The following is a 24,423-nucleotide window of genomic DNA, read 5'->3' as shown; positions in this document are numbered from 1 at the left end:
AATAGTTAAAGCATCTTGAGGTCATTGTTCAGTGTTTTTATCCTTTATGTCTCTCAAAATAAAAGTTGTCTCTTTATGAGAGACACCAGGTCAAAATGGCTGCATAAAAACGTAACAAACTGACAAAGACACTGAAGGTAAAAAAGGCACGTATCGATTTAAGCTCATGTAGACTGTCCTCGATTTCTGTTAAGTCAGTCCAGTCAGCAGGTACAGATCATCAGTCCACGATGTCTCTGTTTTGCTCTGTGTCTTCATGTATGTTTGTTTTCTTCTTCTCAGGTGATCGAGTACAACCCGTCTCAGTGCCTGGACTGGCTGGCTGTCCAGACCCCCAGGAACAAACTGGCCCACAGCTGGGTCCTGCAGAACATGGAGAACTGGGTGGAACGCTTTCTACTGGCCCACAACTACCCCCGAGTCCGCACATGTAAGCGCCTCAACAGTCTGCAGAAGTCAAACGCTTCAGTGTTTTTGACAGACCTGTTTGGTACAGCAGTTACATGCCAAAGATTTAATTAAACACCACATGCCTATCGTACAAAGTGTTTCACAAGAGGAAAAAAATAGCAAAGAATGAAAGAAAAAACCTAAAACACATCAAAGATCAAACGGTGCACAAGGCATTAAAACCTGTAAAGTGGTCAGATGTAAGATATTAAAGTATTAATAGACACAGTGGTTTGCAACATGTATTTATCTGCAGTTTGGTTCCTGATGCTAACAGCTGCTGTCTCTCCTCCCTCCTCCAGCCGCGGCGTACCTCCTCGTCTCCCTCATCCCCAGCAATCCGTTCCGCCAGATGTTTCGCTCCACGCGCTCCCTCCACCTGCCGACCCGTGAGCTGCAGCTGTCGCCCGACACCACCGTGGTCCTCCACCAGGTCTACAACCTGCTGCTGGGGCTGCTGGGACGCGCCAAGCTGTACGTGGACGCCAGCGTTCACGGCACCACCAAGCTGGTTCAGTACTTCAGCTTCATGACCTACTGCCTCATCTCCAAGACGGAGAAACTCATGTTCTCTGGATACTTTATGGACCTCTGGAACCTCTTCCAGGTACATTCATTTATTTATCTGTTAAATGTTTTTCATATCACAACCCAAAGATGATTCTAAAGTGTGTATTTTTCTTTTATTATCTATTATTTAAGTCTAATCATCTTTGCTAACTTTCCCTCTGAGGATCAGTTAAATTAAATTCCTTATTCTGAAACGTTTCCTGCATGTTATCTGGAATACTGCTTTCATCGCTGTACCAGATTATATATTTAAACAAATAATTTAGTATTTTCTCTCATGGGATTATAGATACGTTCACATTTACTTTCTTCTTAGTTGACCTAAAGGTTCCAAGTGACATATCATTTCCTTTTAGGTTTGTTTTGCTGCTTTAAAAATGATAAACTTTATTGTCACAGGGAGTTTGTAACAAATGTGACAAATGAACAATCTTAGGAGGCTGATAACATTAATACAGTGATGCAGAAAGGCTTAAAATCCTCAAAGCTCCACTAATCAATACTTTTTATATTTGACTCAGTAATGTGAAGCAGGTCTCACTGTGATGAACAACTCTGCACCTGTGAAGAGATTTTATTTCCTCGTACTGGTTTTACCAAATCTATTTTTGTTAAAATAACTGAAAAGGACTTTATCAACTTAACTCCAGTGGGATGATCATGTTTCTTTGTTGGATGAAACATGTTAGACTTGTCAGTCTAATGAGATAATAAAATATCAGGTGCGTTTGTTTTTCACACAGTTGTTCTTCGCCTGATTGACCAAAAATAATTTAAATAGTTAATGATTACAACCATATTGTAAAAACACTCCAAAAACAGCAGTTTTCTGAAATTAAGAACTTAAGTACTTAAACGAACTATAAGGAGTTTTGAACTGGTTAAGAAACAGTTAATTTATTACTGATGATATGACGTCCATACTCAAACCAGAACATCTGTGAGAAGATTGACTGTTTTTATTCTAATAATGCCTGTCAACAGGACGGATCCTCGCTGAATCTTAGTGGTATGTTCACCAGTTAAAATGAATTTTTGGGATAATTTTATTTGACATTATATTTTGTGGCTATGAAACAGAGCTGCTTTTGTTCTCCGTCTATCCTCCAAAATTAAAACAGTATCAAAGCTCCTCATGGTAGCTTTAAGTATCAGAAGAAAAATACTAAATAATTTATTTTATGGTGAGATTCTGCAGCCAAAACATTGTTTTTTCATGCACTGGGCATTTTGAGATTTTGGTTCATTTTTTTAAGTATTTTATTACACTTTGTCTGTTTTTGTCTGTAGATTTCACCTAAATTCTCATAAAGTTACCAGCAGTGAATGCCTCCTTTGTATATTTAAACACAAAATTTCAGAAAACCTAAAAAAAAGTCTTACTGTAGTAAAGTAACTTTTCATGATGATAGTCATTATTTGTAGTTTTTACCTTTTTCACCCGTAGTGCCTCCTCTTAACCTTCTCTATTTAGAACTTATGTTTTGTTTATGATACTCTATAACAAGTTTTTGACAAATGCTGTACGTTAATAAACAGTCCATAGTGCTTATAACTGCATTATAGTTGTTTTTGCAGCTCTCCTATGAACTGTGTTCCTCTTTGTCTGCAGCCCAAACTGTCAGAACCGGCCATCGCCACCAACCACAACAAGCAGGCGCTGCTGTCTTTCTGGTACAACATGTGCGTGGACTGTCCGGAGAACGTCCGCCTGGTGGTGCAGAACCCCGTGGTGACCAAGAACATCGCCTTCAACTACATCCTGGCCGACCACGACGACCAGGAGGTGGTGCTGTTCAACCGCGGCATGCTGCCCGCCTACTACGGCATCCTGCGCATGTGCTGCGAGCAGTCGCCCGCCTTCACCCGCCAGCTCGCCTCCCACCAGAACATCCAGTGGGCCTTCAAGAACCTGACGCCGCACGCCAGCCAGTACCCCGGGGTGGGTGGAGAGTCTGTGTTCAGATTAGTTTCAGCATTAAAAAAAAAAGCAACACTGTGCACAGGTGTGTCAGAGAGGAGTTCACACACACCGTCTCCTGCACTCCTCAAAAATATTTACAACATATGATTGATTATCATTCTAAACTCAAATCTAGATTTTTTACTATGATGTCAGTTTGTAAGTGTGACCTGATTGGTCGATGGGTCATCTTGATGATGTGGCCCGGTAAGAGTTTGAAACAGGAGAAATCATTTAGGAGGAGGTTGATAGGAAGTTTGTCAAGGTTTAAAGAAAAGGTACATAATGAATCTTCATCAGTGTTATCAGGGAGGTGCATCCAGTTAACAGGAACTGACATGAGCGGTATGAACAGTTCATGTCATAAACGTTTGTTGCGTGTGTGTGCGCTGCCCCCTGCAGGCGGTGGAGGAGCTGTTCAACCTGATGCAGCTGTTCGTGGCGCAGCGAGCCGACATGAGAGAAGAAGAGCTGGAGGACATCAAACAGTTCAAGAAAACCACCATCAGCTGCTACCTGCGCTGCCTGGACGGTCGCTCCTGCTGGACCACGCTCATCAGGTCGACACACACACACACACACACACACACACACACACACACACACGCTCGTTTTTGAGAAATGATTCTGTGAAGCTCACATATAAACTAACAGGTATGTGTAGCCTGATTCAGATACAGATGAGAAAGTGGGAAATTAGAGTGTTAAAGCAGCATGAGGACAGAAATAGTAGAAGTAGATAAATAAAGAAAAACTTATAGAATATAATATATAATATACTGTAGAATAAAATAGATTAAATGGAACCAAGAACAATTAAAATCAAACTCAAATTAAAGTCAATAGCAGAACGATTCAGTACTCACAGCTAGATTTGATAATAAAAGTTAAAATATTGAGTCATGTCATTGTTAATTGAGTCAGATTTAGAGAGTGAATATGTTCTTTATAATATCTGACACCTGGTTCTCTTCCTCCTTTAGTGCCTTCAGGGTTCTGCTGGAGAACGACGAGGACAGACTGCTGGTGGTCTTCAACAGAGGACTCATCCTCATGACTGAGGTACGATCAGGATCTCTTCTTTACGTCGAACTAAACTGCATCAAATGTTGAATTTAATTTCATACGGCTTTAATATTTAAAATAACGAAACGTACAACTAAAACACACAAAAGAGACGTTTAAGAAAGACAGGAGAGAAATTTGGAATTTAAAACTGTTGGACATTGTTTTTATTATTTATGTTAATTATTCAAAAGAAAATGCACCTTGTCCTGTGCGTCACTAACCATCTATATGAACTAGTTCAGCTTAAAGCAGTTGTTCCCAAACACTGGGTCAAGACCCAGATGTGGGTCACAGGAGATTTTATTTGGGTCTCCAAATAAATAAGACTATGGAGGAAATTCTAAAAATTTCAGACTGATATCTGCAGTACGACATTTAAAATGTGTTTAGTGTTTTACTGATGAGAGGAAAAGTTGTTGTAAGTAATTCGATGCTCTCTGCGCGTCTGTCCTCTGCAGTCCTTCAACACTCTGCACATGATGTACCACGAGGCGACGGCGTGTCACGTCACCGGAGACCTCGTGGAGCTGCTCTCCATCTTCCTGTCTGTCCTCAAAGCCACGCGGCCGTACCTGCAGCGCAAAGGTCAGTCACACACCGCCGCACCGCCGGCAGGAAGTTACAAGTTACACAGTTTAAACAACACCAGAAGACTGAAGGATATGATGTTGAAGGACAGATGTTTCTGTGTTTTGTCGTCCAGATGTGAAGCAGGCTCTGATCCAGTGGCAGGAGAGGATTGACTTTGCCCACAAGCTGCTCACACTCCTCAACTCCTACAGCCCGCCTGAGCTCCGCAACGCCTGCCTGGGTAACACACACACACACACACACACACACACACACACACACACACACACACACACACACTCGAAGGGTAAGTTCTGTATTTTCCAGCTTGAATCCTATATCCTCTGTTTTTGTGTCTAAGTGACTAATGGGAATTAAGTTTCTAAATTGACCCTCTGGTATAGAGACCTCAAGTATTCAGAGGTGTTTCATACATTGTGTAGAGACAACAGCTGTTTCACTGTGCAGCTGTAAGAAAATATAAATGTGATACTGTGAATATCAAGTGGGATCAAGCAGAGAACAAACCCCTGTAATCTGTTCAGGGGGTTTATACACTTCTCTGTATAGATAAGTGCTGTGTTTTTTTTTCTGAGTAACCAAGAAAACAGCTGATTATTTTCGGACTGTGATGAAGGTGGATTGTCTGTAATGTTTCGTGCCCTTTGTTCTGGTTCTCGCAGACGTACTGAAGGAGCTCGTTCTGCTGAGTCCTCACGACTTCCTGCACACTCTGGTCCCCTTCCTGCAGCACAACCACTGCACCTACCACCACAGCAACATCCCCAGTGAGTCTCCTCCTCCTCCTCTTCCTCTTCCTCTTCCTCTTCATCAACTTTCTGTAACTTCCTTAATTTAACTTAATTTCTTAACAGATTTAAAGTGTATTTTTAAGAATTTTTACAAGAAGACTCTCTCTGCACAGACTGTGAGCACAGTTGACCACATCTTTATTTCAGCCTCTTCACAAATCTCCTCATCTTTTTCTTTTTATTCCTTCTTATGCCTTTGTTGCTCTTTAAATAATTAGCAAGTTCTGTACAACTTATAAAATAAAATGCATCAGTTCAGAGTTCAAAATAATAGAAGTGCAACATACAGAAGCAAAGTCAAAAGCTTAAAGCAACAGTATTTTAGTCAGGATGTGAATTAACCATCTTCAGTGAGAAAGAAATGCACAATATACTGAAACACAATGTTGATCTGTTGAGTGCAAAATGTTAATAAAAGTAAATATTCACCATACATCAGAGTTGTTGATGTTTCAGATAAAACTGACATCTTTAAAATACTTCAGGTTGTGATTTTTTTTGGTAGTTTTCAGCCAGAGATCAGTCTGATTTCTGTTAAATGTTCTTGTAAAAATTCAAAAGACTGCAGCTGCAGAAAGATTCATCCTATCCTTTGAATAAATTATTAAAAGACCCTTAAATTAAGGTCACTTTCATTTCCTGTGTGTTTGTGTCCACAGTGTCGTTCGGCCCGTACCTGCCCTGCAGAGAGAACATCAAGCTGATGGGAGCCAAGAACAACATCCGACCCCCGAGACCGGAGCTCAACATGTGTCTGCTGCCCTCGATGGTGGAGAGCAGCAAGGTACGTTCACCTGGAACACACCTCTGTCACAGGACCTGTCGCTCTGTCACAGGTCCTGTCGCTCTGTCACAGGACCTGTCGCTCTGTCACAGGACCTGTCGCTCTGTCACAGGTCCTGTCGCTCTGTCACAGGACCTGTCGCTCTGTCACACCTGTTGGTTTTAGCAGTGTTGCACAGTAAGCAGAAGTTGAGTTTGATCTGTCTGTTCCTTCCCTCTGGTCTGTCTTGTCGTGAAGACACAGTGTCAAGTGTCGTTTTGGTATCAAATATCAAGATAATAAACTTCCTGTTGGCATCAAATAGAGCTGCAGTGATTAATCGATTATTAAATTAATTGCCAAATATTTTGCTAATTGATTTGAGTCATTTATTTTTTCAAGAAAAAGACCAGAATTCTCTGATTTTTAGCTTCTCAAATGTGAATATTTTTTGTCTTTACTCCTCTCTGACAGTAAACCCAGTAAGACTTTTGACATTTTTCACAGTGTTCTGAAAATTTAAAACAAACAACTATTAATCAGTCAATCGAGAAAATAATGGTCAGTTGCAGCCCTAGTATCAAAGTTAAAAATTTGGTGTCACGACGACTCTAGATCTTTTGTAATGGTAGCTTTATTTATGCTGCTTGTTCACTCATGTATTTAAAGTTTAAGTTGAACTAAGCTTCGTCATATGGATGAAATTATTGGTCAATAAATTAATTATCTGACAAAAAATCAGCAACTGTTTTTACAAATGGTTAAGTGTTTGAGTATTTTTTTAATAAAAAAAGGTGCCAAACACATGATGTTTTTTTTTTTTCTCAGTTTATGAGGTTTTTCAGCTGTTTGGAGACGTCACCGTGGAAACTGAGACGGACATGTGTCCCTATTTTCTGACATTTTATAACCAACTGATTAATCAAGAACATAATTAGCAGATAATTGTTAAGATAATTGCTGCACCCTTCCTTCCTCTACATTTTGAAATTAAACTAAACTTAAAATAGACTTTAAAGTAAAAAGTGTTTTTAAAAAAATCTACTCTTTGCTCTTTAAAACCTGAACAAGCCTGATGTTGGTAGCAAACTCTGTCTATGTGTGTGTTTCTCTCAGGGTAAAGACGAAGTGTACGACCGGATGCTGCTGGATTACTTCCTGTCCTACCACCAGTTCATCCACCTGCTGTGTCGAGTCGCCATCAACTGCGAGAAATTCACCGACACACTCGTCAAACTCAGTACGTATCACCTGTGTGTGTGTGTGTGTGTGTCAACTGAAAATATACCATTCCTAAAAACGTATACATAAGAATTTCCATATAAACTCATAATGTTCTGCCTGTCTCAGGTGTGTTAATAGCGTATGAAGGACTTCCTCTTCACCTCGCTCTCTTCCCCAAACTGTGGACGGAGCTCTGTCAGTCGCAGGTACGTCACATTTTAAACTTTCATCACAAGAAAAATGATTAAAGCTGCAGATTAAAGGTTTACATTTTACGAAGACAGCAGCACTGAACCGCGTTGTTTTTCAGTCTGTTCTGGCTAAAACGTGTGTGAAGCTGCTGTGTGAGGATCCGGCCTTCAGCGAGTACATCAAGTGTATCCTGATGGACGAGAGGACGTTTCTCAACAACAACGTGGCGTACTCCTTCCTCAACTGCTTCTTAAACAAGGTACAAATAAAAAAAACTGTACTTAAACTGTCTTCAGATGTTTTTTTCTGTATGTTGAGGGGCTCCATGATGTGATACGGTGGTTGGCACTTTGCTGCAGGTGCTTTGGTTAAATATTGATAAATGATAAATACTAGGTGGGGGAGGGGTTTGTGCAGGGGGAGGAGCCTACTATGTGAATGTGAGTTTGAATGGTTGCCTGTGTATGTCAGCCCTTTATTTCTCTATGGTGAGAGCAGTGGCGCCCACACACAGCACCGCTACCCTCTGTCTTCAAATTAGGTGAACTTTGACCTCGTTTGCCAACGTTAAAGGTAGCTCAGCTGTTTGTCCACCAGGCAGACAGGATGTGGTGGCTGAGTGCTTTGCCTCTCTGTGCCGTACCTCGCGGTCGAGCCTTTATGAGTAGATGTTCTATGTGACATTTAGCGTCTTTAGAACTACGTTTTTGTTTGTGAAAGAAAGAACCCTAACTGTTCTCAGTCTGTATATGTGGAACAGTAGTCTAGAGGATGGTGCCATAGCAACCGTCTGTATGTGTGTTTAGGTCCAGGTGCTGTCTGGTCCCAGCTGCTCCAACCTGATCGGTGTTCTGGTGACGAACCTGCTGAATGAACAGAGCAGCCTGCAGCCGGAACTGGCAGCTCATCGCCTGGAGCTCAGCAAGACCAGCGGCCTGCTCAACGCTGTACGAACACACACACACACACACACACACACACACACACACACACACACACACACACACACACACACCAAACTGCACTTCTCACCTTTTGAAAACTCGTCTTTTCCGTTTATTCTAATTCTTGTGTCTGTGTCCTCCGCGCCTCTTTCTCCGTCAGGACCTGAGGGCGTTGGTGTTGCTGCTCTCCGTCCAGCCGCCTCAGGTCGTCGACCCGGCGCTCTGCCCTGCCCTGCAGGAGCTGCTGGGTCGCTGTCGTGTTTGTGTCCAGCAGCGCAGCGCTCTGGAGCTGGAGGCCAAGGACCACAAGGCCAAAGGTACAAAACACACACACTCACAACTCACATTTCAATCAACAAGAATCTTAACGGTTTCCTTTCCTCTCGTCGTCCTCCACGTTTAGTTCTACACTACTCAGTGTTTCATCGCTCCTCATCTAATGCATGCTGGGAAACTCCAGTTACCACCAGTTACATATTGGAGTTTCTTTGAGTGTGTTTAAATGCAGTTCATTAAAAAAATCCATTCAGTATCAGATTCTTGAAAGATAGAAATATTAGTAGCTCAGTCCTGTGTGCTGCTGCAGCTTCTCCACCGTAGATCCAGGATGTTCCTCGTGTTCTAAAGATTAAATCTTTGACTGCAAGTTCAGAAAACTTTGCAGGAGTCTATTACGTTTTAGATTTTGGTGAGCAAAATCCAAGCTAAATTTTTATTGAACCTGAAATAGGTGAAAATAGGTGAACTGAACCTTTACTCTTCACATCCACATTGCACACCAGTTATATGGTAATTTTAATGTGTGTGTGTGTGTGTGTGTGTCAGCTGAGGATGAAGGAGCGACCCCGGTGAAGCGGCGGAGGGTGAGCAGTGATGACGACAGAGCCGGTGAAGCTGCGGCGTCGCTCTGCGTGGCCTCCACCTCCTCCTCGGCCCTCCCCCCCTGCAGCGAGCCGAAGTCCGACCACCAGGAGGCGCTGACGCCCACCAGCACCTCGGACACGGAGACACGGGACTCCTCCTCGCTGATCGACCCGGGCACTGAGCAGGACCCGCCCTCTCCTGACCCCGCCCCCGCCTCCTCTGGGAACCTGGACTCCTCCCCTAAAGAGGAGAAGATGGAGGCCTCCTCTTCGTCGTCCTCCTCGTTCTCCTCCTCCTCCTCCCTGCTGCAGGAGGCGGGGGAGGGGTTTGTGCAGGGGGAGGAGCCTGAGCCGCCACGGCACACGGCGGCTGAGGAGGAGGAGGCGGAGCAGCGGGAGGGGAGGAGGGGTGAGGCGCTGTCTGCCACGTCAGAGGAGGTGAAGGAAGAGAAGGAGGCGGGCGCTAAGGCCAGCAGCAGCTCGGCCCCACCTCTCTCAGAGGACGCTGCCTTCCCATCAGCCCTTGGGTTGGTGGGGGAGGGGCCAGAGGGCTGCAGTGGCCACGCCCCCTCCTCACAGGTGTTTCCAAGCGCCGGACCCCCACCCGACATGCTGGACATGCTGTACAGGACGGTGGAAGCCACCATCGCCATAGTTACCAAACTGTCCGTTAAAGGCCCACCCTCCTCATGACATCATCAACTCACAGCCACCATGAGATCTTTAACAAGAACTTTTTTTCTTTTATTTTTGGAAATCTGAATTCTGCTCAGAGGAAAAAAAAAACTTTTCCTGTTTTTCGGTTTTTCTTCTTCTTCTTCTGCTGTTTGTGTGCTGCTGTTCGTTGCCTTCTGCTGATGTTCAGTCGGTCGGTTTTTCCAGCTTCAGTGGCGCCGCCGTGTCGTTTCGCTCTATAAAACACAGACTCCACACGCAGCCGACCCCCCTCGTTTGACAAATAAAGAAATAAAACAGAAAAAGTCGTACAAGCTATAGCACATTTTTTTCAAAGGGCAAAAAAAAAGTTTTGTTTTTGTTGTTTTTTTGTGTTTTATACTGATTTGAATTTGTTTTGGAAAGTGATTTTATTTGCTGTAACGGGGAAAGGTTTACAGAACTTTTGTCTCCTCTGTATGTAATTTAATTTTATTGCATTTTTACTGTGTATAAAAATGGTCGTCCTCTGTGCCAGTTTTGTACTTTATGAACGAGGCAAAAAAGAAAGTTGCCTTGACTTTTTCTGTGGTTTAATTATCCAGAAACTAAGTTTACCTGTAAATTAAGAGAACCACAAGAAACTTGATTCTGTAAAGAATCCTCTCTAGTCATTGCCTGAAGGTGTATATGAAAACTATATAAATATATATATAAATATCTTTATATATATATGAATATATAAAAAGCGGTGCTTTATTTGACTGTGGTTGAAATAAAGCCCCCATGTTGGACCAGCTGGAGCTTTTATTTTCTTTAGTGAAGTACATTCCATAATCTATTGTTTATTTTTGCTTCTTCTGCTGTGTTCTGATTTTCTCCTGATTTTATTTTAATAGAGAATAAATTAATAAAACAGTTTTAATATGAAGAATTATGAACTGAAATCCATGTGGAGCTGTGAGGTTTGTTTTTCTTCCCCTTTGCGTCATTTCAGAGAAATACAAGTTTGAAATGTTTTCAGGCTGCAGGGCGACGATCACATCGGCATCATGGTTCCTGCAGCAGAGACGTACGGGAAGCCAAATGGATCATTCTGGTGCAGTAAGTGTAAAAGCTGTGTAAGTACAGAATACATTTTTTTTATAGCACACTGGTTTACAAAAATCTTATACCAGTATTATTAGTAGCAGTAGTGGTAAAGATTTTATTGTAGGGCCGCAACTAACGATTATTGTAATTATCGATGAATCTGTTGATAATTTTTCTTGATTAATCAATGAGCCATTTGGTTTATAAAATGTTGGAAATTACTGAAAAATGTTGATTAGTGTTTCCCAAAGCTAAATGTCTACCTTTAAGTTGTTGGTAACAAAAAAAACAAAACAAAAAAAAAACTGTTTACTGTTAAAGGAGACCAAAGAAACCAGAAAACATTCACATTTAAGAGGCTGGAATTTGGCATCCAAACGTGTTGTGGTGGAGAAACAGTCCATGTAATGAAACAGCTCACTGTAAAACTAAATGTATCTATTTTGGCTTTATTTTACATTTAAAACTTATGTACCGTCATTTCCGGGATTTAATTGGCTGTACAAAAGGGCCAGTCATCCATACGGTCTCTTCCAATTGGTCCCGTCTTTACGTAGGAGAATGGAGGCGGGATACATCCTTCAACTGTTCTCATTGGCTATTTTGGGCCGTGGCCTGGACATGGAAGCTCCTATTGGCTCAGCCGAGGTGTCAATCTAAAGGTTCGGTTGTAGGAGAGAAGACGAGGTACAGCAATGGCGTCTGTGCGGCGTGTTATTAGAGAAAAGAGGATCGTAGAGGTGGATTACAGCTTCACCTGCCTACATTTTTGAGCGAGATTTTGTCTGACTGTCGACTGGACCTTTGGGATCAAAACAAGACAGTTTCTGTCAGTTTTCATCAAGATTTGACTGATCAGGAGCCTCCCGGGTGAGTGAGTCGCTGCTGAAATCGGTTGTTTGCTGACTGTTGCTGCTGTAGTGACTGTATCTGGACATGTTTGGTGAAGACTCTCATCTTTCTGCTCTGTGTGTTCCGCCATCTTGCCGCTGCCATTGCTGCTCCGGCAGGTGGTGTTCGTCACCCTCGGTGTCTGCTGGTTGTGTCGAGAAGGGAACCCCAGATTTGCTAGACTCTCGTGATATTTTTCAGCGTTTCAGTGAAAATGTTAACTCTCGCGAGATCCTGCGGTTCTGAAGTTCCCATTTAGATACTGTCTGTTCTTGCTAATGGTGACAGCATGGATCATTGGATTGATGGCGTTTAACAGCAGCCTTCAGTAACTGATGAAGCTGCCTTTTAGGGTGGTGATAATAACGTTTTCTGAATTTTACATAGTAGTTTGACGGTGGTTGTGACAGCAGCCAGAAATGAGAAGAGAAAAAGGTTTGAGTTTGACACGACTTCACGACAGCTGAGCTGCACAGGTTCTTCATAGACATTGTTGTCCAAAGTAACATTACTTTAAAAGTGAGTGTAAAAGTAGAAAACTGTGAATGTCTTATGATGGTTTGCATACATTCGTGGTTATGTTGTGGGCAGTTTTGCCCAACCCTGGTCCTCAGAGCTCACTGTCCTGCATGTTTTAGATGTTTCCCTGCTCCAACACACCTGATTCAAATGATCAGGTTGTTGTCAGGCTTCTGCAGAGGCTTGATGACGAGCTGATCATGTGAATCAGGTGTGTTGGAGCAGGGAAACATCTAAAACATGCAGGACAGGGGTCCCTGAGGACCAAGGTTGGGCAACACTGTTGTAAGGAGACGCCACTGCAGCGATGGCGGCTTATTAACTTTTGGTATTTCACTGGATTTGTTTATACAGGTGTTTCTGTAACTACAGGTATTTGCAGTCTCTCTTGAAAATGAGTAAATTAGCCTCCATGAACTGTCAGAGGCTGTAATAAATACAAACAAGTATCAAAAATTGCCTATAGTCAACAAGACTTTAATCTGGAACATGTTTATTCTTTCATGGTTTTCAACATTTGTTCTTATTGGACCTCGTTCACCAATATCTTAAGTTTTTCTCTTTTAAATTTGTCCTTGATAGAGACCCTCAGAAACATAAAGCAGATTCATGAAGGTGTTTTTAAAGCACAGAATTGTTCATGTCTGTGTGTTTATGATGAATCCCATTCAATCCTAATTCACGTATGCAAATTCTCCACCAATGCACAGAGAAGTGCATGAGACTGTAGGGCCGTGTGCACACAGACAAGTTGAGAGAGAAGTCAAGAATTCCCAAAATGAAAATCTGAAGATGATGGAGCGGCAGTTTCATCCACTAGACCAGGGGTCTGCAACCTTTATGATCAAAAGAGACATTTTTGGCCAAAAAAGGGGGAAAAACTGTCTGGAGCCGCAACTATTAAATACTTTCTTCTTTGGCAGCCGTAGCTTTTTGAGACTCAAGAAGACGAGGCTCCATCATAAAGAAAAGACACCGAGACATAGTCACAGTCTTTGATGCATATTTTAGTTAACACTTTTTAAAAATTTGGTGTACAGCATACTGCAGTAGATTTTTGAGTTTTGTGTCCAACTCAAATTTTTTACAAACTTTCTGCTGACCTTTAGTTTAGATAATTTACTATTCCTCCTTAGATAAATTTATTGTAAAAGTTAAAGAAATTCAAAAAGATTGTTTTTCGAAATTTGGTCACAGTTAACTGTGAGCCTGATTTGTTACTATTTTGTTGCCTTAAAATTAAATGGTTTATGCTAAAACTTTTTAAATACAACATTTTGTGGCTTCTAAAATTAAAATATTTAAATTTATCTAAAGAAGAAAAGTAAATTATACATATTATCTATTAGCAGTAGTTGGTAAAACTTTTTCAAAACTGAAGAATTTTCAAAACTGATGTAGTATATATGTCTGTAGTATGTTGGCTTGAAAATTTGAGCTGTCAATTTTTTTTCATAGACCTACAGCAATGAAACATGAAAAATGTTTTTAAAAACTAATGCTGTCCATCATTTTTTTTTGCCAAAGTAAAGATCTGTATGTGGCTCTGGAGCCTCAGGTTGCAGACTCCTGTTCTAGGCAGAGTGTATGAATGAATGAATATGTGTAGTGATGCTCTAAATAGCTGGTTGACCAATCAGATTGCTTGGTTTGAACTACCTGTTGTATAATTACAGTCTGATATCTGGTTGCTCCAAATCATGAACATTTGTTTTGTTCTCTAGAAGCAGAATTATTTTCATTTACAAATCCAGAAACTGCAGAAAATCAAATTCTATACTTGGTAAGTATTAGAAAAAGACAAATTCCAAACTGAAACAATTCAAAAACTTGATCATTGTGTAAACACATTGTTTATTGTGCCACAGACACAGAAAGGGGTTTTTGACAGTAGCAGTGTTACTGCAGGGCTGCGTTTATATTATTTACATTTTTGCTCATAAAGTGCATTTAAAAAAGAAAAAGACATTGAACCTTTAAATTATAAACATTAGAGATCAGCTCAGTTTGCTTTATGGCAGACATGCAAAGAAATGACCTCCTAAATCAAATGACAGAAAATGATCCAACCCAGAATTTAATCTTGTTCTCTTTAATTTAAAAAACTAAATAAAGAGCTGGCACTGAAGTTCAGCAGGAAAATTTAAAGTGCCATTTTGTTCTTGATTTGTCTCTCAGACTGAACATGATGGAGGCTGCAGAGTCCACTGGATTAAATCTAGACTTTATTAATAGATTTTAAGAAGCTATTAAAATTAAATTGGCACTTCATAGATTTTTAAAGTAAGAAATAATAAGGGCGCCATTTAGCAAGAAACATTCATTTATTAGCTTTTTTCAGAGGGATCCAGAGCTTTCAAAAGCATCTCATGTCTTCTTCAGTCACGTGACAACTGAGTAAACTCCACTGATGAAAACCAGGAGTTACGCTTGACAGTAAAGCAAAAAGCTTTTAAGTGGACCTTAAGTTAAATTCTTTTTTTATGATTAAGGACAAACATTTCATGCTCAATAAAAATTCAGTTAACTGTACCAGTTAATCATTTTATTTCTTTGTCCTGCTTGTAAATAATAATTGAATAATTCTATTTTAAAATGGAATTTCTGTTTAGAAGGGTCTTAAATGAAACTCACAGGAAAGTTTTTTTCAAATTGACCACTAGAGGACGCTACAGATGCAAAAACTGAGCATAACAGATTGTCTTTCCAATAATAACAAAACTCACAGGATACATCCCATAATAATGTTGAACTACGTATGTAAAAAATAATTTTGAAATCTGTCAACTGTGAGTAGTGCTAAAGGGTTTGAATCCAGAAACGCTGCCTGTGGCTATATTTACTATTATTTATTTATTTATAACAGATGTTTAAAGTATTTTAAAATGATTCCCATCTGAGCTTCAGCAGCCACTTAAAGGCAATAAATAAATCATTTCAAACAAACAAAAAGAATTAGAGCATTTAGAAAATTGCTCCTGTCCTTAAATCTTTACACTGACTTTTAGGTATCACAGATTTTAAAGTACTGATTCCAGTACTTTTAAGTACATTATGATCTGCATGAAGAATATAAATATTTGTGGTGCCTCAAGTCGTTTAGAAACAAACATGTCCTGCCCTAAATGTATTAAATGGATGTGACTGAAGTGAGATTATTTCAGTGGTTGAACTGACAGCTGTTCAGATCAGAGAGCATCATCGCTGTCACTGTGTTCGTCGTCTGTCTGTCTGTCCTTCTGCTGCTTGTCATCCTGTGACTTCGTCTGTTCCTGAAATACAAAACACTGATCGTCAGATTGTTCATTCAACATATTTTCACTTTTTCGATATTTAATTTTACTACTTTGAATGAGATCTTTTGTTTTTTTTTTACCTGTTTGGATGTTTCAGAGACTTTCCGAGACCAGTTCCTGAAACACAACAGGGGCATTTCATTAAAAACAGGCTTCATATGAAGAGCTGTGATGATTTTTTGACATGATGAGTTGTTCGGAGGACTTACGTGTAACCTTCAGTGTGTCGGCCGATGTCAAAACTCTCTTTGTCAGACTCCTTCTCGTGTGACTCCGCCCTCTTGAACCTGAGAGGGTCAAACACATGTCGACATGTTGAAGTTTGACTGACGCTTGAACTTCCTACATCCTGATCAGAGGGGCTGTACAGCAAAGCCAGGTTAATGTGTTAGCGACCTATGTTGAGTCTAAAGTCAGAGTTTTGAACGTTACAAAGGTGTCTCTCTTTTAACCTGTTTAGATCACCATGGTAACTGATGCTGAACCTGGTCGGGAGCAGAGTTTCAGATTAAAGCTGTAACAAGCTGTAAACACAAGACTCACACTTGAAGCTAATATGAAGAACAAACAGCTGCCTGTGAGACAGAAACTGTCTGAAGCACAACGATGGTCTCCAGTCTCACCTGACAATGAAGACGACAGAAACAATCAATCCCAGAATGCTCAGGCCCAACAGGACGCCCAGAGCGATGACCACAGCCTGGTTGGAGGCGGGGCCTTGAGGCTTCAGCTCTACGTCAAAATTAACAGTGTCCCCGAACACTTTGATGAGCTCCGCCCTCACAGCGTCTGATTGGCTCTGCAGTTTCCTGATGGATCAGACACGAGAGATCAGGATGGGAACAGAGTTAAACCTCCAACACGACTGGTCACATGACAAATATCAAACGACAGCAGAGAGGTGGGTAAACAACAATTCTGACAATGTGTGCAACCTGAGTGACTCCCTGTGACTTTGGCAAAAGAAAACTTTAATTTTCATTTCTCGTTGTTGTAGCTCTATGAAAAGGTTCAGACAAGTCAAAATTTCAAGGCAGCGTACTGCAGTAATTTTTTATTTTTGAGCTCAACTCAAACTTTTGAAAAGTTTTACCAGCTACCAATCTTTTTGTTTGAGATAACTTACTTTCTTCTTTGGATAAACTTAGATCTGTGAGGTTTAAAAAAAAAAAAAAAAAAAAATCTTTTAAATTATAGAATAAAAGGGAAATTTAAGTATTTTCAGTTAAAACCATTTAATTTTCAGGCACCAAAATAAGTAATGACAGATCAGGTTCACAGTTCACAGTTCACTTTTTTCTTTTTTTGAATTTCTAAAACTCAAAGACTCAAAAGAAGTTTATCTAAAGAAGAGTAGTGAATTTGACTAAAGATTAGAGGTCAGCAAAACTTTATTTCAAAACGTAAGAGTTTAAGTTGAGCTCAAAACTCAAAAACCTGTACGTTGCCTTGAGATTTTGCACGTTAAAACCCTTTTTTCTTTGGAAAAATAACTTTATTTTATAGCTGTTTCTGAGACAAATGTTTAAATGTGCCTTTTCAGTGACACAGAGGAGGAACAGGACTGTAGATGTATGTTACCTGTAATACATGAATCAGTTAATACCAGTCATAACTGGTATTAACTTGAAATTTTCAGACCATATTAAAAATCAGTCTTACTCTGTGACAGCCTCGGAGGAGACGACCTCCCCTCCGTCTACGGCGATGAAGCTGACCAAAGTCCTCGCAGTCGTCCTCAGTGTTCTGGATTCGGCGGCTCCTCCGTCAGCGTTGGACACATCGATGACGTTCACCGTCCAGCCCAGAGCGGCACCTAAAGACCTGACAGGAAAATATGATTACAACAGTATAAACCAGAAAGAATAAATCTTAAATTGTAATCTGAACTTGTCTTACTTCTCCAAGTCTGGGACTTTTTTCTCCACAGCGTTAGCAGGCTGGTTGATGGAGATGACCACCACGTTACTGCTGCTTGCACTTCCCTTGATCTCCACCTGGGGGCAGAAGAGTTCGCTGTACGTAAAATCTGTATTTGTATGAGTACATTTACATGTAAACACTCAGGAAATAATTCTGAACATAGACTATATGCATTTATTATATGGCTTTGTTAAATAGTCTGTTCTGATTGGTCAATGACTGCATTCTAAGTATTCAGGATGATGTAAGACCTGCATCGTCCTGTCAGGATTTATTTCACAATAACAACCTGCTTCACATTATCCCTCACATGAATAATATATATTGCTTTATTTTATTTTGCTTTCTATTCAGTCTTATTCTGTTCTATTAATATTGTGTGTGTGTAATACTGGTGTGTGTGTGTGTGTGTGTGTGTAGCATGAAAGACCTTCAACTCATTTCATTGTGTAATGATAAATTAATTTGATACCACAATAAATTGTACACACTGGACTTTAAATGGTCTTAACATGCTGATCAAATACTTTTTGAAATGCAAAAAAAGAGGATTTACGTTAAATTAACATTAATGTAGGTGTATGAAACTTAAACACTGTTTATCTGCTAAAATAAAGCTAAATCAATAATGAGATTATCAGTAATAAACCTGGAAACACAACAAGATGAGTCACTCATCAGTCTGAGGCAGCTCAGTGCAGAAAATAAACTTAAAATGAGGGTTTCCTTCACTGGTCTTTATGAAAAGCTAAAAAAAAATTATACTAAAGTTTTCTGCACATTTTTTTTTAAATGACCTCCCTCTTGTTTTGGACTTGGCTTCTAAAAATGTAGATGGATTTTTCTCCACCACTGTGAGTTACTTCATCCGCTCCTCCACACTCACCTGCACTTTGGTTGTAGCATGAAGTCCTCTGGGGTCTGTGACCTTCACCTCCAGCGTGACCGGGTCAGCCTGACCCGCCACTGACACCACGTACACCAGACCTGAGGACGGCTCCACATCAAAAAGGGAGTTTTGTTCTGTACTGTAGACCAGCTGACCGTCTTCACCAACATCTGGGTCTGAAGCCTGAAGGAGGGAGGACGCCCAGAAAAGTTGAAAAAATAAAAACATTTGAAAAACAACTTTGCTTTGCTTTCATATCAAGTTTTGTGGCAAGAAAAAAGTGTGTGCCCAAAAGCAAACTGCAAGCAGCATTTAGAAACTTCCTGGAAACACACAAGCAACCACCTTAAAGAACAGAGCATCCACCTTAACCTCAAGAATTCCAGCAACCACCTTTAACTGAAACAATCTCTCAACTTTCTTAATGAATTTAGCAACCACCTTATCTTAAAGAGCCTAGCAACCTCATCTAGCAACCACTTTAAAGAAGGATCTCACAAAGTTGGTCAATATGAGACAATTTACTGTTGTGGAATGTGAAAAAAACATGCACATCCAAACATGATAATTCCAGGTGCTGGACAGAAATAAAACAGAGAAAAATAGTCCACACACCAGAAAATGCTCCCATGAACATTTATTACTGCACCACCATGTGACGTTCTGGGCACAAGTCTGGTCTGAGCAGAGGCCTGCGCCTGAAGTGTCAAATGGTGGTATAGTAATAAACATTCATATGAGGTGTGTGGACACTTTTCTGACCTATAAAGCCGTCAGCGCCCTCCGGTGGACACACTGTAACAGAGGAACCGTTTATAAACTGTCTGATCACAAAGTCCTGGAAAACATACAAAGCAGCACTTCAGAGAATTTTTATTTTTCTTCTCTTCACATTTTTGTCAGGATAACGTTTCTGGGTGTGTTCAGAAAGTATTTTGTGTATCTGAAAGCTTAAACTATAAAATCATTCTTTCACAACACTAAAACACAAGATATCATCTTCCTTCCTCAATAAGCTACACTGGTTATAACAGCAGTATAATAAATAATGGCTTTATTCTACCACAGAACACATGAGGCCAAGCCAGGGTTGTGGAAAACAAGTCGGATGTAATATTTAAATGATGGATATGGAACCAAAACACCAAAACTCAGCTGCTGAATTGAGCCACAATTCACCAGGAAATTAAATTGATTCAATTCACTGAATTGATCCATCAAATTTAACTAATTCAGCCTCTTAGTGGTTCGGCAGCAGTGACTGTTTGGATGTCTGCTCTTTAGCTGTTGATACAGAGAGAACCTAGAACCACCTTACTTCAAAGAACCTTGCAACCACCTTAAAGGACCTAGCAACCATTTTAAAGAACCTAGTAACTGCCTCAAATAAATTAACCACCACCTTAAAGAATCTCCCAACCACCTTTTGTTGTTGTTGACAGTCTCAGACCTTTGACCCTTTGAATCTTTTCGGTGCGGTGTGGAGAGTTTATGTCATGGAAAAGTTGTGGCGACGTTCCACTGAACGTTCAGATAACATTGATGAGGTTCTCGATGTGATGTGTTTTACTGCGGCTCAGTGACACATTAACCACGTTTCACAGTTAATCTCTCACTGCTGTTTATCACTGCAGATGTAGAGAACAGAGGAGATAACAGCAGCCTCTGCCCTCATCATCACACTGACTGCTGTTTGATCACAGTCTGTGATTTTTTTAAATAATATTATCCACCGAATGGAAACAGAAGCTGGGTGAGTTTACCTTGACGTAGATGACGGGGGTTTTAAACGGGGCGATGCTGAACACAGAGGCTTCATAAACCTCAGAGGTAAACTTGGGAGACTCGTTCACGTCGTCCACCTGAACTGTGACCTGAAGGAGAGAAGAAACAGAAAAAAATGTCCTCTTCAAAGGAAAGAAAATATAATGACGTGTAATAAGTTAAGCAGGATGTTATGAGGTTCATTTATTCTGTCTAGACAGGAATGAAAAATAGTAATATTTTGAACTGAATACTTAATACTTTTATTTACATATCACATCTGTATGACATACAAAAACATTAGAGCTCATAATCAAGTAGCACTGAGCCTGTAAACAGGCATAAACAGACGTTTAAGTACAGAATAAAATGAATAAGTTTGTTTATACAGAAAAATGCTGATAAATAATTAAAGTCATAAGCAGATTAAATTAAAGTAAATGTATATGTGAGTGCATGTAAACATACTGAAGTCAGTTCCTCCAGGAGGTTTGGGTGTTGTGATCTCAGCAAATTTTTCAAAACTGCAACTTTTCTGCAAATTTGACCAATCATCGTTTCTCCCCACGAGTTCGACCAATCACAGCAGTCCACTGCACAACATTAAATACGTACGTCAAAATGAACTGACTCAGTGTTTTGTTTTTACTATTTTTTTGCATTTATATTTTTTTATTTTGTCATGAATACTGAAGAACACATTTGTCATCGTTACTGAGATTTACCAACGCTCTGTTCATTATTTTATAATTTTGTGCTGTTTTGACTGATTCAGCTTCTCTGAGTAATACCCCTCATGTGGACTCATTTTTTTTTTTAAATTTAATTGAAAAAAAAAAAAAAATCTTTTGGGTCAGGTTATTCAGAACAGTCAGAACAGAGTGTAGTTTTGTTCTTCCTGGAACAGTTTACCTTTGATTTTAATGAACTGTACAAAAAAGTTGCAACTTTCTTTTGCAGTTTTCACTTGATCCTGCAGTTTCATTGCAAAAAATGCCTGAAAACATGACAACATGCATTGCAATTTTTTAAATCATTATTATTGTTAGCATTATTATTATTATTAGCAAAAAGCTAAAAAGCTGGTGTAAAATTGGGCATTTTAGGCTGCAACAATATCAAAAACAGCCTGCAAAGTCCTGGAGGGACTGTAAAATAAAAATACTTAGATGGGCACAATTATATATGTGAAGACAGTTAAGTTTAAAACAGAATCAGTGATGTCAGGGAGAGTTTGGGTGGACATGATGAACGAGGAGGGGACAAACTGTCAGCTCCTCAATTTTAAACTACATAAATGAAAAAAAAACTTCCACTGGAGATGTAATTTTTGAATGCAAACAAATGCTGTTAAACTGTTAACTGTTTTTTTCTTTCTTCAATAATTATCACTTGAAATATTAATCTCATCAACATGTCTGTAGGATAAATCTGTACTGGGGCTGCACAATTAATCACAATTGCAATAAAATTGCAGTGTAGCCAAGTGCAATATCCAAATCACAGAACTGGATCGCAACTTTTGAAAAATGAAAAATGTGAGTTAACAGCATTACAGTGAGGTACTGTAGTTCTGCCTGACCCAAAAATCTTGTGCTCCAGATAAAAGAAAGTATGTTTGTTTGGTACAGATCTCAATAAATATCACATCATCATGATTTTAAATTGTTTTTTTTTTTGTTTGTTTGTTTTTTCAGTAAACATGAAAATAACAATGCAAAACTGATCATTTCCACTAATCATGTCGCATATCACAACTTCAGTCAAAACAATCACAGTATGACTTTTTTTTTAACCAAATCTTTGAGCCCTAATCTGTGCATACAATTAAAACACCCTTGTTTCATACCGTTGTAAAAGCTGTGGTAGGGGGCGTCCTTGTGTCCACCGCCTCCACGTCCAGGATGAACCACTCCTGCTCCTCTTTGTCCAGCTGTGCTCTGGTCTTGATGGCTCCGCTGGCGTTGATGGAGAACAGGTCACTGTGTGTTTTCAGTTTGTAGGCGACGTCATAAAGGTCACTTCCTGCGGAGGCCTGTACATCCCCCACTGCCGCCCCCGCCGCCTGGTTCTCAGGCAGGCTGAAGTTGTAGGAGGAGCTCTGGAAGGCCACGCCCTCCACCAGACTGACATCCCTCAGATTGACCACAACACGAGCTGCGAGGGACCGAAGTGTACAGTTCATACAGAGAGAACTCAACCTGAAAACAACCAATGAGCTGCAGCCGAATATTCTAACAACAGTTTCTCAGTTTAAACAAAAAACTGGGCAGGATGATCAGGTTATGAAGGCTGGTTACCAACTGAAATATCTTTAAATTTGTCATTTTTATAACAGTCAAGTTATAAACAATGTAATTTAAGTTCATATAGTGAACTATGTCCTGACAGGAAGATCATACAGAGGTTAACATGATAAAGTCGTGTTTCAGTAAAAAACACAACAGTAGAACAGAAGTTCAGTTACTGAAGCGCTCTGCCTAAGAAAGGTTTCTATTTTACTTTAATGATAGGGATGATAACAATTAATCAATTATTGATTACTCAGCCATTAAGAAGTTAATCAAATTCAATCAGTCTACTGTAAAATAAAGATCTGAGATTTAGGAGACTTGGATTACACAAGACGAGCAGCATGGAGGGATTTTATGTTTTATTCTGTTGTCATTGTTTGGAAGATTCTGCAACACTGTTTTCCTGTGAAACTACAGCAGATTTTTGTGGACTAAAAAACTAAACCTGACCTTCAATCAGCATGAGGAGATAATGACTGAATCTTCATTTTTGGGTGAATTATTCCTTTAATGAAAGTCCTTACAACTTTCAACCCCATTTACTTCCTTCATCTCATGTCACTGTTTACTTCTACTTAAGGTAAACCTGTTTATTTCTGCTGTTCTGTCAGACCGACCTGTGGAGTTCAGACGAGGCTCGCCGTGGTCTTCAGCCATGGCCGTCAGCACCAGCGTGGTGTCCTCTTTGACATCATTAAGGTCAGAGGTCAAGGTCACCGCCCCGGTCTCACTGTTTAAGGCCAAATACGGAGAACTTCCTGCAGAGAAACTACAACAGCAGAGAGCAAAAAAAGGAAACATCTTTAATGTAAAACAAGCTGCAGAATGTTACCTGTTCTTACTACAACTACGTGTTGGTGAGATTTGATCGTGGAGAGTTTAATTCACAAAAATGTTAACAAAGGCTAAAAAGAAAAAATATTTTTTTTACACCACAGTTTCATGTCTGCTGTGAGATATTAAGAGACAAAGAGATAACAACAATCAGAGTCTGTCGTGTTAAAAGACCTGAAACAATTTGAAAATATTAATGACGTGACGTGTTGTCAGAGCAGCTCTGTACTGTCAAAGACAGTGAACTGATCTCTGGCCGAGAGCAGCGAGAGAATTTTCCTCCTGAAATGTAGAATTTACTGTGCAGAGACTAAATAATCATAACATCTAAAAGAAAAAAAAAACTCAGTGTAACTGACAAGCCATGATGCTGATGATACACTGAACAAAATATTTATTTTGCATTAAGTTGTCTTGGATATTTATTTTACTTTAGTTAATTCCTTTATCATATTTAAACTAAATTAGTTTATTGGGATCCTTTGAAAAGTAGAGAAAATTAAGTGAGAGAAAACTGGTGAACGCCACATGTTTTCTTCAGAACAAATCCTCTGGTATGAGTGGTTCTTGCATGAGTCTCAGTGTGTTTTATGGACTGAGCTGGACGGACCTGTACGCACGCTACACATGTTGTGTAGGGACCTGCAAATTACGCAAAGGTCCCTCCCTCCCCCTCGTGTCAAAGCAGGCGTCAGTGTTCACACCTTAGATGAGGGAACGAAGCAGAACTATTCTTCTGGTCCCAAAGAGAGAAGAAAACACGATGAGAGTGAACTGTGGGAAACAACAAACAGGTAAACTTGTGTTTTCTTCTCTGCACCGTTACGCTGATGTGCTTCTTCCTCTCA

At 40.0% G+C, this 24,423-nt stretch overlaps 2 protein-coding genes and 2 long non-coding RNA genes across 7 annotated transcripts in view; 3 read left to right on the top strand and 1 right to left on the bottom strand.

Moving 5' to 3' along the window:
* The window catches only part of usp34 (ubiquitin specific peptidase 34), a 76,787-nt gene extending 65,917 nt beyond the window's left edge, over nt 1-10,870 (top strand). For all 3 annotated transcript variants that reach the window (XM_084714667.1, XM_084714666.1, XM_084714665.1), the window contains exons 64-78: nt 283-430; nt 753-1,057; nt 2,633-2,962; nt 3,386-3,543; nt 3,967-4,045; nt 4,510-4,636; nt 4,755-4,862; nt 5,305-5,409; nt 6,093-6,217; nt 7,313-7,436; nt 7,547-7,626; nt 7,731-7,871; nt 8,419-8,559; nt 8,717-8,873; nt 9,382-10,870. In XM_084714667.1, coding sequence (XP_084570793.1) covers nt 283-430; nt 753-1,057; nt 2,633-2,962; nt 3,386-3,543; nt 3,967-4,045; nt 4,510-4,636; nt 4,755-4,862; nt 5,305-5,409; nt 6,093-6,217; nt 7,313-7,436; nt 7,547-7,626; nt 7,731-7,871; nt 8,419-8,559; nt 8,717-8,873; nt 9,382-10,112 — 2,859 coding nt within the window. In that variant the 3' untranslated portion in view covers nt 10,113-10,870. The remainder of the gene's footprint in view (nt 1-282; nt 431-752; nt 1,058-2,632; nt 2,963-3,385; nt 3,544-3,966; nt 4,046-4,509; nt 4,637-4,754; nt 4,863-5,304; nt 5,410-6,092; nt 6,218-7,312; nt 7,437-7,546; nt 7,627-7,730; nt 7,872-8,418; nt 8,560-8,716; nt 8,874-9,381) is intronic.
* A 925-nt stretch (nt 10,871-11,795) lies between these two features.
* LOC146329409 (uncharacterized) lies at nt 11,796-16,388 on the top strand. The gene is made up of 2 exons (XR_014769811.1): nt 11,796-12,035; nt 16,332-16,388. It is a non-coding gene; the product is annotated as an uncharacterized LOC146329409 (long non-coding RNA).
* LOC146329407 (protocadherin Fat 4) overlaps nt 14,410-24,423 on the bottom strand; it is a 31,054-nt gene continuing 21,040 nt past the window's right edge. The window contains exons 21-30 of the mRNA XM_084714664.1: nt 23,359-23,510; nt 22,297-22,604; nt 20,447-20,557; nt 18,681-18,866; nt 17,771-17,868; nt 17,534-17,695; nt 16,495-16,680; nt 16,081-16,158; nt 15,952-15,988; nt 14,410-15,847 (exon numbers count right to left, since the gene is read on the bottom strand). Of these exons, the coding sequence (XP_084570790.1) occupies nt 15,764-15,847; nt 15,952-15,988; nt 16,081-16,158; nt 16,495-16,680; nt 17,534-17,695; nt 17,771-17,868; nt 18,681-18,866; nt 20,447-20,557; nt 22,297-22,604; nt 23,359-23,510 (1,402 nt within the window). The 3' untranslated portion in view covers nt 14,410-15,763. The remainder of the gene's footprint in view (nt 15,848-15,951; nt 15,989-16,080; nt 16,159-16,494; nt 16,681-17,533; nt 17,696-17,770; nt 17,869-18,680; nt 18,867-20,446; nt 20,558-22,296; nt 22,605-23,358; nt 23,511-24,423) is intronic.
* Nucleotides 16,641-18,922, top strand: LOC146329408 (uncharacterized). 2 transcript variants are annotated; one of them, XR_014769810.1, is made up of 3 exons: nt 16,641-16,772; nt 17,544-17,889; nt 18,698-18,922. It is a non-coding gene; the product is annotated as an uncharacterized LOC146329408 (long non-coding RNA). The 2 variants fall into 2 exon arrangements; XR_014769809.1 differs by having other exon boundaries at nt 18,629-18,770.

Source organism: Lutjanus erythropterus, chromosome 3 (genome assembly GCF_056507025.1).
Source record: "Lutjanus erythropterus isolate fLutEry1 chromosome 3, fLutEry1.hap2, whole genome shotgun sequence".
NCBI lineage: Eukaryota > Metazoa > Chordata > Actinopteri > Lutjaniformes > Lutjanidae > Lutjanus > Lutjanus erythropterus.
Note: the sequence above shows the minus strand (reverse complement) of the source record. Positions and strands in the feature narration are given on the sequence as shown.